The 11621-nt window shown below is 42.9% G+C and overlaps 1 protein-coding gene across 1 annotated transcript; it reads left to right on the top strand.

Annotated features, from left to right (window-relative positions):
- The first annotated feature begins 322 nt into the window (after positions 1-322).
- On the top strand, positions 323-10457 carry inhbb (inhibin beta B subunit). The gene is made up of 2 exons (XM_020707922.2): positions 323-3115; positions 5874-10457. The coding sequence occupies exons 1-2, from the start codon at positions 2734-2736 to the stop codon at positions 6650-6652; spliced, it is 1161 nt and encodes a 386-aa protein (XP_020563581.1). The 5' UTR covers positions 323-2733; the 3' UTR covers positions 6653-10457.
- The last annotated feature ends 1164 nt before the right edge of the window (positions 10458-11621 follow it).

Raw genomic sequence — 11621 nt, 5'->3', positions numbered from 1 at the left:
CACACAAAAGGAAGTCCTCAAATTGTGTTGTTTTTTTTTGGGGGGGGGGGGGGCTAGGAGGTTTTTAGTGGCGCCCTTCATACCACTTGGTGCCCATGAAATAGCCCTCGGTCTCAAAAAGGTTGGTGAACCCTGGTTTGGACACCCTGTGTGAAGTAACCCTTGTGCTATCCTGGGCACTTTAACATTGGGAGTTGGGTCATCTAGACCCACTAGACAGTGCTCTGAACCTTTTTTCTTCAATGATTTGTGATCTTCACTGGTGTCCATGGATTACATGAAATATTTCCACCTTTATCCACCTTTGTCATGGTAGGGAGAACATGTCAATGTAAGGGTGGGGTCATCTAAGATAGCACAAGGGACAAACAGTAGAAAGCTCAGTTTACCAGCTTCTTGAGGCGCTCACTGATGCATGTTGTAGTTTGCGTGTTTGGATCAAAGATGGCGCCATTTCCCCACTTTTCACCCTGATGTCAGGATCCGGAGCCGCTGGAGTGTTTAGGAGTTCACTTCCTCAACTTTTAACCTTGCATCTTAAATCTCTGAGCCAAAGAGTTTGCCATCATGAGGATTCAGACGCCTTGTGTTGTTGGAGGAGTGTGCCGGCGGTGGAGGTGGCGGGGGGTCTGGACTCCTCAGTCAAAGCAGTCAGCAAGGGTCAGAGGTCGACGCAGCTCTCGTGCCGTGATGGCCGGATTTGGTTTTGCAGTTTTTACTAACAAATGTCTGGAACGTCAAGCAGTGTCACTCGACCTCAGCGGGTCGGATCGTGTTGCATGAAAAAACGCACCGGGACATTTGAATATGGAGATCGTCCGGCCTGAGAGCTCCAGATTCAGGGCCTTTGTCGCTTTGTCATGTTTTAGTTTCAATCAAACTCTGACATGGGGAAACAGCGGGAAGTTACATCCTTTTCCAACAGACAGGGGAACTTTGAAGGACGCATATTAAAATCAAAAGAATGAATATTGCAATTGGTGCCAAACTGTAGCTGGAATAGGGTTGACGCAGAAGCTTCATGACTGAGTTTCCGGGAACTTTACTCCACAGTTTGGAAAATATTACAAAGCCAATTCCCCTTTCTAATATTTGGGAAAAGCTTTTTTTTTTTTTTTTTTATCTTATTTGTCCGTTTTGTAAATAAAAGCCACACAGCCACCTCTCATGCCCCAGTGATCAGACACTGCACCTTAATTTCTCCGCTTTTTAACTTTTGGATTTTCAAACTAAATCCTTATTGTTTGTTTGTGTCATTTTATTAAAGACAAGTGTTTCTAAACTGGAAAATGTAGTAATAACTAGACCAAAACTTTTTTTACAGTTCAAGTTGCTTTTTAGTTTTTGCATAAATGAAAAAATGCATAACCAATGTATATTTTGCACTGTAAAGCTAAATGTGATTTGCCTCCTCAAGAAAATTGAAATCTGAAAGTATTAAGGTTCAAATCTGAAAAGCTTCTCTTTCTTTTTTTTTTAAAAATAACCTCAATGTCAGCCAGTCTCATTAAATCTGGAGGCTGAGTGTAGTAACCTTGTCAGAGATAAATCAAATTTCTTTGTTACTATTCTTTCCCCCCAAATATAGTAAATTCACAAACAAAATAAATGTTCCAAGAGCAGAAGGATTTTAACAGTTGCTACTCTGCACAGTTTTGTCATTTTCACAATGCAGAATTTGGATTTCATTTGTCCCATAGCAGACATCAGCATCAGCAGGAGTTTTGTGCTAGAAAGTTGAACTTAAAATATGTGTTAACAAATAAAGATTTTTTTCCACTGATTATTAAAAATGAACAACTCCCAAAGGATATTGACGTCTGCAATTTAACTGCCATTTGAGGGCGCGTTGGTAATGCCAAACTCTGGCCTTACGGAAAGGTTCAAATCCCAGCTGGGACCTTTCTGTGTGGAGTTCTCCTTGAGCGTGTGCGGATATCCCCCACTCCGGCTACCTCCCACAGTCCAAAAACATGCTTCATAGGACCTGTTTAGGGTGTATCCTGCTTTTGCCCAACAGTAGCTGGATAGGCTCCAGCAACTCCGTGACCCTGACAAGGATTCTGCAGGTTCTGAGGATATTTCAGAGCTTCTCACACAGACATTGTACACCACTGTTTTCCTGGCAGTTGATCATGCGCGCCGGTGTTTGTTGTGTGACGGGGGTGTGGCTCCACGCACACGCTCAGGCTGACAGCGAAGGGGTTCCTCAGGGAGAGCTGCTTTGCCCCGCCCACAGTGTAAAGTATAAAACTTTTGGGTGCGCAACGCCTCGAGTCTTACAAAACGCCAGGATGGAGACGCTCCTGCGCGCGCTTTCTGGCACAGCTCCCTCTTCTCCTCCTTCTCTTCATCAGACCGGGATTTCCCACCCGGGACGCTCAGGCTTGTAGAGACAGAGAGAGAAAAAAAACACAAGTGAGGAAGAGGATGGTGCCTGTGCACACAGGATGCTGTTGCGGAATTTGGATCTGGTTCTGTGGAATAATATGTTGACAGATCCGGACGACTGATGGTTTTGCTGAGGATGAGCATCCACATAACGATGTAATTTCCCAGTTTTCTGCGCGCACAGATCTTTGAGTGAAGCTGCATCCGAGTGCGTGAGAGCCGAGCGGCGCGCGCTCCGCATGGAGACGGCGCGGCTCTGAAGGATCCCTTTTTTCTGTCTGTTAATGACTTTGACTCTGGGAGCAGAAAGAAAACCTGCCTCCACTCTTTCTCACACAGAAAATGAGTAGCTGTCCCCTCCGGCTGGCTCTCCTTGTGGCTTGCGTCCTCTATATTCGCTGCACCACTGCGCCCGGCACCGAGGCTCCCCGGGGCGCGTGTGCGTCCTGCGCCGCCGCTCGGTCCGAGGACGCCGAGTCGGGGCGCGTGGACGGGGACTTATTAGAAGCGGTGAAGAGACACATTCTGACCCGACTGCAGCTGCGGGAAAGACCAAACATCACGCACCCTGTGCCTAAAGCCGCCATGGTGACTGCGCTGCGGAAGCTCCATGCGGGGAAGCTACGCGAGGACGGCAGGGTGGAGATCCCGGACCTGGATGGGCATCCGATGAGCAACGAGGTTCTGGAGGAGAGCTCAGAGATCATCAGCTTTGCGGAGAAAGGTGCGTCATGGAGACATTTAAATTGTCCCTTTTACGTTTTTTTTATTTTAAACTCACGCGTCAGGTTCGCGCTGCAACAGAGACAAAGGAGATTAGAAAAGCTGTTGAGAGAAAACGCTTTAGATTGATCCTTCATGATAAGGCTTCCTGACAGCCGGCGCACTGCAGGCAGCAATGCAATAGACTGGACACTTGTTGTTCTGGGCACATATCGTATAAAGTAATATTAAATCTGAAGTTGACGCGCGCAGTCGTGCGCTCAAGCAAAACAAACTACAGCCGAATCTGTGCGTTATTTGGTATTTGGGCCCCTACTGCTGGGTCCTTTTCTCATTTTTTGTTGATATTTTAAAGCATTAAAAACAAAGATTCAGTTTAATCTGAAACAAAGTCAGGAAGTTTCTTCTGGATGCCAAACGGAGAGCTTAGGAGTTGGAGCGGCTCTCCGCGTCCCAGCACAGAGACGCACCTCACCCGGCCCGGAGAGGCTGAGGAGGCAGGAGGTGGTCAGTGATGTCTGCTTGTTCCCACGTGTGGGGTGTGAGCGCGCGTGATTTTTATTTTTTTGGTTGGAGTGTTTTTGCACTATTGCGCGCGTCTGTTTCAGAGCTTGGAGCGTTTTCTTTGGGTTGCGCAGCCTGAATGCTGAATGCAGATTGACGGGATGCTTTTGCCTTTGTGGCCTTAAAAAAAGAATCATGTTCGTGCACAAAAGGCAGGAAAGAATCAGTCAAACATTAGCGCCCAACATTAGGAACCAAAAGCTGATAAATCTGGACGCGTTCTTCTCCAAAATCAGCATTTTGTCAAATCGAATTTTTCTCAGGATAAAAACGTTGAACTTTTGCAGAAGTTTTCCTCTTGGCTCAAACTCTACCATTTTTTTTCCACGCATGAAATTTCTCTGAGATGTGTTTGAAAAGGAACTGTTCACATGTAAAATGTAAGCAATAAAAATACCTTAAGGCTCTGTCTGTGGATGTTCGCAACTCAACCCAAAGCTCTTGTTTTCTTTAATGTCAACATTTTCCAGAAAACAACTTTAGATTCGGCTCATTGTCTTCACTCTGATGGAGCTGCCAGGCTCAGCTTCTGCTAAGTTCTGGCCTTGGAAAAAGGGATGCCAGATTGATTGCTGTTTTAGTCTAGTTTTGGCACATTGAGCCTCGGATGGGCCGCCTTGGGGTCGTGTGAGGTGAGCCGAATAAGGATCATGTGCAACTTTTGGTTGGGACTGGAACTGATTTATTTCAAGCAATCAGAATGAAAAATACTAAAGAAGGCAACAAAAGCAATCTATACCTATACATAGATGTATCAAACTTTAGATGAATAATCATGAATTCATTGGAAAAATAAAATAGAGGATGCTTAAACATCCAAATACATGTGTTAATGATATCACTAATCAATAAATTGACACATTTGTAAATATAAATTCAATATTTGACACTTTGTATCGATTAAATGTTAAGTCTGTCAAAAGGCGTTGCTTGAAAAGCAGTTTTTGACCCTTCATCATATAAGGTTCATAAAAAATTGGAATCATCTTACAAGCACAAATTTCAAACTAATAAAGTATTTACCTTGATTTATTTTCCATCAACATCCAAAAAGACTCAGTGTTGATGCAGAATTCATGAGAAAAAAACAGAATCATTTTGAGGATGTGAAGAGGAAGGGAGCAGCTCTCTTGTCCAGGATGAGATTTAAAGCGAGCAGCATGCGTGTTCAGAGATCAGACTAAAGCGTCCCTTGTTGTAAAGCTTTTGAGAATCTGTTGTATTTTGAAATTTGCAAGACATTTCTGCACATTGGAGCCTGAACCTGCTCCAATGTTCCTCCCCTCCACAACCATAGGAAGGTTGATGCAGACTCAGAAACCTTCTCACCTTTGAATGACGAGCCATGAAATTCCATAAATCCTCCATTGTCCATATTTTGCCATGATCACGGGCCCTTACATGAGTTCTGAAAGTTCCAACATCTGATCTTCTTCATCTGACAACTTGTCGGCGACTTCCTGCGTGTCGTCTTTGCCTTTAAGTCCTGAACATTAGAAACGCAGAAATACATCAATGAAGCAGAATTACGTTTATGTTCTCGCAGAGAGAGAGAGAGTGGATTTAGAGCTGCAGGGGGGAGTGTTAAAGGGGTACACAATCTCTGGAGGGTCTGGAAGAAGGGAAGGATTCAAAATGTCCTGGTGTTTCTTCCACAAGCCCAATAGGTGATGTTTCTTGAAGCAATGATTTCACACTCTAAAAACTTCATGGTTAAAAAAAACAACCCGATTTAGCTAAACTCCTAGGTTAAAAACTTTTTGGTGGGTTTTAACTCTGGAAAAAAAAGGATAAAGTTGATTAAAATGAAACCCTGCGATAGACTGGCGACCTGTCCAGGGTGCCCCCTCCCTGGATAGGCTCCGGCAGCCCCGTGACCCCGAAAGGGAATAAACAGAAGAAGATGAATGAATGAATGAAACCAAATCTAATCTAACTCCCCAAAATTGGTATTACTCCAAAACGTTACCAAAAAATAAATCCCAACACGAATAATCCAAAAATTGGGTTGAAGAAACAACCCAAGTATTTTAAGATTTCGTGTTTAGGTACGATTTTCGACTCAATCCGCTATCATTTCCACATGTTTGGGTTAATTTCATGGGGTCTTAGGTCTTCTCCTCCTTGTAGCAGACATGATACACCAGCTCTACTGTCTGATGTTGTTGTTGAGGTGTTTGTCTTGTCCTTCTCAGATGACCTGGTCACATCTAAGTCCAGCCTGTTCTTCCTGATCTCCAGCGAGGGAAACCAGAACCTCCGGGTGATCCAAGCCACCCTGTGGCTCTACTTTAAGCTGCTGCCTTCTCCGACAGAGGAGCGCGGCAAGCGGAAGGTGACGACGAAAGTCTACTACCAGGAGCCCGGCCTCGGCAGCAAGTGGAACCTGGTGGAGAAGCGGGTGGAGCTGAGGCGCAGCGGCTGGCACACCTTCACCCTGACGGAGGCCGTCCGGCTGGTGTTTGAGAAAGGCGGTGACAGGCGTCAAAACCTGGACGTGCGCTGCGACGGCTGCGAGGCCGAGGGCGTCGTGCCCGTCTTGCTCAATCTGAATGACGACTCGCACCGACCTTTCCTGGTAGTGCGGGCGAGGCAAGCAGACGCAAAGCACCGCATTCGGAAGCGGGGGCTGGAGTGCGACGGCAGCAGTGACCTGTGCTGCCGCCAGCAGTTCTACATAGACTTCCGGCTAATCGGCTGGAATGACTGGATCATCGCGCCGTCGGGATACTTTGGGAACTACTGTGAGGGGGACTGCCCCCCCTACATGGCGGGGGTCCCCGGATCGGCCTCTTCCTTTCACACGGCCGTGGTGAACCAGTACCGCATGCGGGGCAAGAGCCCCGTCTCCATGAACTCCTGCTGCATCCCCACCAAGCTCAGCACCATGTCCATGCTCTACTTCGATGACGAGTACAACATCGTGAAGCGGGACGTTCCCAACATGATTGTGGACGAATGCGGTTGTGCGTGAGGGCCCAGTTGAACTGAGAACTCCACACAATATTCCAGCAACTAATGCATATAGAATATTTATGGACAATGAAGAAAACGTGCACACACCCACTTCCACAAGTATCTACACATCCCCATGTATGCCTGCACAGAAACTTGTACATATATTTATGTTTGTTGACTTTTTTGGTCATATCCAACATAACCTCGGCCGTATCCGTTCAGCCCCCTTCTCTTCTTCATCGCTTTGAAAACAATCAGCTTCTCATTAGATATCTCCAAGATGGTGAGGAAGACTTTGGTCCAGCCTTTGCTGAGCTGCATAATCAGATAAAATGCTGCTGCTGTCGGCTGAGTTGTTCAGTAAATTTAAAGCTACATTCACACCGCCCCCGGCAATGCGCGTTCAAGTGGCTGCTTCCAATGGACAGTCTATGTAAACACCCGTTTTGGGCTTCCACGTTCAAAACGCTACGCAAGTTTCTACAACCGTTTTCGGGCTATATGCACAAAACATGCATCCATTGTGTTGAAAGTTAAACCAGTTAAGATTTCAGTCAGGCACTCTGATTTGGTAGTGACGTGTGGATGGCGTTCCTTTTAATTCACGGAAGTACCAAACATTGGAAAATTGATGATGAGGGACAGATTAATAATTGTGGTTTGTGTTTGGCTGGAATTCTATGACACTGAGTCTTTCATCTATCAGAATAGAGAAAAAGCCTGGAGCAAGATTCAGGAGATTTTCATCACTTTGACATTTGGCACACAGTCTATACCAATATGTACTAGAATCAGGCAGCAATCTTGAACAAGCGTCACGTGAACGTAGCTTTAGGCGGAAAGACCAGATCGTCTCTTCATGAGGTGAAGGGGGGCCTTACCCAACAAATCAGCTGTGAGCAGCAACTATGAAGCCTCCTTTAATTAACAAACAGCACTTCAGGCCTGCAGTCACAATCGTTTTTACCGTTCCGGCAACAAAACAGAGCTTTTTCTTTCAATAGAAGGCAAAAGATGGAGATGTCATTCCTGAAGTCTGAGAGAAAAACCATGTCTGGTATTAAATTTAGTTTAGAGATACAGCAGCAACACAAACTCCGATATATGAACTGTTACTATTATCATTAGTAATATCTTTTACATATTGTATGTTATTAGATTTGCATTAAACAAGCATTTCTAATTGCGAAAGGAAAGTGAAACAAGAAACACCTTAAAACCATTGTTCTCGTTGATTAAATCAAACGTTTTTCAATCAAATTCCTACATTTTTGTCAAATCAACAAACCACAGAACATCAGGAACAACATCTCCCTTCTCTGCCTGCCTTTTGGAATCAAAAATGTCTGGTTGACGAAGGTCCTTAACTCTTGTTTCATTCAGTGAAAGCGAGGCATTGCCATATCGGTGAAGCTTTGCACTCCCGGACGCACACTTTGAAAGCACTTGCAGATTGAAAATGCCTTTAAGAAGCCCTCGGCGATGCGTCATTAGAGTCTCTCTAAAGTAAATGAATGCCGCACGAGCTATGCAATGTATAGTCTATACCCACAAATCCGACAACTAAAGCCCTTACTGGACAAACTATCAGTAATACTTGAAATGTGAGAGTGGCAGGCTGAGACGGGCGGGGTTTCAGGAGGGAGGAGCAATCATGAGACTTTTAAAAAATACGTCGTCCAGAACTTACTGTATGGAAGCTTTTCAGTCCAAAATTGGAGGTTGGAGGAGCAGTGATGAACTCAAAACTAGAAAACAGCATCATCTTTAGGTTTCTATGATTACAAAACTGTTTTTACATGAAAAGAAAACATGTTTCAGGGACAAAATAAACAGATAATGTTAGTTTGGAAATATAATTTAATGACAATCAGTAAGGTATTTTTTAATTACATTACAATTATGAATTATTGACTGAAATGTTTAAAATGACTGTTTCTAGATGCTAAAAGCACAACAGATCATAATAAGTGTTTACATTTTTTTGGGTATCTATGGCACATGGTGAGAAAAAATAAATATTTTTTTGTGGTTAAAAACGTATTTTACTGAAAGTAAAAAACTAAAAACTCAACACAACCAGTCAACTGGACAGCTGAGTTGGTTTATAAGCTTAACACTGAAGTTTGACCACCTGAAAGCACTAAGTGCTGCAGGTCACTGAAAGATCAACAGATGCCACTTTATCTGGATTATTTTAGGTTTTGTGTTCTTCTAAAGGCACTTGCTGGATGTTACAAATGATGATAAGCTTCCTAAACCTATTTGTGCACATGTTAACAAAAAAGTAAACTTAAAAAACACTGAAGTTATCAGGGCTCAAAGCCAAAAGGAGCTTCATCTGACATCTAAAGTTCACCACATAGGAAAGAAAATGATTTCATGGACAAATAATATTTATTTTTAAGATGTATTTATTTTTCAATATCTAGAAAAACATAATTAAAATTGAGCCTTCACAAAAACTTTACTTCACAGGCAGTACTAACAATGCCCACCTGTGTATGGGTGCTTTTGACAGAAATTTGGAGACAGTAAACCTTTGTTGCTGTCACGACACAGATTTTATTGCAAAGATTTGTCTTTATTTCTTTCCAGTTTTTAAAAGTTGCGACCTAAGTTTCAGGATCTGGTGATTTGAAATCAAATTTGCCACATTTTGTTAAAGTGATCAAGTCCTCAAGTACATCTCTGCGGTACTCCATAACAGATTTTATTACAAAGATTTGTCTCTATACCTTTGAAGTTTTCAAAAGTTGTGACCTAACTGTGTTAATTTGAAATAAAATCTGGAAAATTTTGTAAAAGTTATCAAGCCCTAAAATATATCCCTGATGGACTCCATATCAAATTGTGTTTCTAATTTTGGACTCTGTCACCTTTGAATTTTACTTTCCTGATTTGTTTGGACAAATGGAGGTGTCTTTAGTTGGTAAATGTAATTTGAGACATTTGAAATTGGAGATTTTGTAAGGATACTAGCCGCCAACAAGTCTCACAGAGATGACCAAACCTGTTTTCATTGTCAGACATGACGTGCAAGTGTATGTGCAAAGAACACTGAAAACACTCACTAAGAGTCACTGAATGACCTGTTGTGCTTTTCGACGATACAAACATCATAAAAGTTTATCTCACAAAATAAAATGGGATGCTGGTATGTAGAGAGGCAACCGGCGGCAAATCGCATTACAAACCCTGATTTCAGACGAGTGCGCCCAAACCAACATACGTTTACAGGCCTGTTATTTTGCACGTCTGTGGCGTTTATTCACAAATACCTGAGCCCCACATCCTGCTTATTATCTCCTCCTGTCCGACGCCCGCCCTCCCCCTCCCTTGCCTGCTGCTGGGATCTCTTATTCTTCAAAGGTTGTTAGAGTATTTGCACTGAGGAGTTGCGTGACTCGAGTCAGAAAAAGGAAATAAATAGAACTGCCATTGAAAGAAAAGAAGCTATTTTTGTAGAACCTGAGCTCTGTTCTGATGAACCGCATTGTGGAACCAAAGAGGCCGCCATGTTTTCTTCGTGTTGTGACTTTGTGACAGATAAAGAGGCCTAATCACTGTATCAGGGTATGATATCAGTCAATATTCAGCTCAAGCTCTTTTCTATTTTGTACCAAGACATGGAAAATATCATATTTTTTCATCAAAGTACTTAAATATTCCTAGTTTTCTTTTCTTGTTTCATTAGCTCTTGAATCATTTAGAAAGAAGCACATGCCATCCTTGTACAGACCATGTAACATATAAATATGCTTTTGAAATATTTCAGTCTTTGTAATTGTTGAAAATTAAATTTCTTATTACCAGTCGTATGGGTGTGTTGTGTTGTGTTAGTAAGATGCTCCATAATGACTCAACGTCAAGGTTGTTCTCATAAGTGCAGATGATAATGGGTTGGTCTTTTCTTCCAGTTCTAAACTGGATGTGAAAAGTTATATTGTTATGGTCCGTCTTCAGATTAAAACAGTTTTTCAACAATGGAAGTTTTTGTATTTTCAACTTTCATTGTAAAGAAATTGACATTTTTAAACATATTAGTCAGCCACAAATTGTGCAAGTTCTGCCACTTAAAAAGGTCTGTAATTTTCATCATAGGTAAACCTCAACTATGAGAGACAAATGAGAAAAAGAAAAAAAATCCAGAAAATCGCATTGTCTGGTTTTTAAAGAATTTATTTGTAAAGCATGGTAGAAAATAAAAATTTCGTCCCCTACAAACAAGCAAGATTTCTGGCTCTTACAGACCTGTAACTTCTTCTGTAAGAGGATCCTCTGTCCTCCACTTGTTACCTGTATTAATGGCTTCTGTTTGAACTCATTATCTATATAAAATACACCTGTCCACATCCTCAAACCGTCACACTTCAAAGTCCACTATGGGAAAACCAAAGAGCTGTCTAAGGACACCAGAAACCAAATTGTTGACCTGCACCAGGCTGGGAAGACTGATTCTGCAATAGTGAAGAGCTTGGTGTGAAGAAATCAACTGTGGGAGCAATTATTAGGAAATGGAAGACATACAAGACCACTGACCATCTCCCTCCATCTGGAACGCTCCGCAAGATCTCACCCCGTAAGGGTCAAAATGAACAGTGAGCAAAACTCCCAGAACCACACAGAGGGACCTAATGAATGACCTGCAGAGAGCTGGGACCAAAGTAACAAAGGCTACCATCAGTAACACACTATGCAGCCGGGGACTCAAATCCTGCTGTGCTAGACGTGTCCCCCTGCTAAAGCCAGTACATCTGCAGGCCCTTCCAAAGTTTGCTAGAGAGCATTTGGATGATCCAGAAGAGGATTTGGAGAATGTCCCATGGTCAGATGAATCCAAAATAGAACTTTTTGTAAGAACTCTACTCTGGATGAGGAAGAATGCTGAGTTGCATCCAAAGAACACCATACCTACTGTAAAGCATGGGGGTGGAAACATCATGCTTTGGGGCTGTTTTTCAGCAAAGGGACAAGGACGACTG

This window comes from Oryzias latipes, chromosome 2 (genome assembly GCF_002234675.1).
Source record: "Oryzias latipes chromosome 2, ASM223467v1".
Taxonomy (NCBI): Eukaryota; Metazoa; Chordata; class Actinopteri; order Beloniformes; family Adrianichthyidae; genus Oryzias; species Oryzias latipes.
This window is presented reverse-complemented; position numbering and strand designations above follow the sequence as displayed.

Excerpts from the sequence above, each read along its gene's own strand:
- inhbb (XM_020707922.2), top strand. The coding sequence starts at position 2,734 with ATGAGTAGCTGTCCCCTCCGGCTGGCTCTCCTTGTGGCTTGCGTCCTC. Across the intron at positions 3,116-5,873 it reads CATCAGCTTTGCGGAGAAAG|ATGACCTGGTCACATCTAAG; the intron begins GTGCGTCATGGA and ends TGTCCTTCTCAG.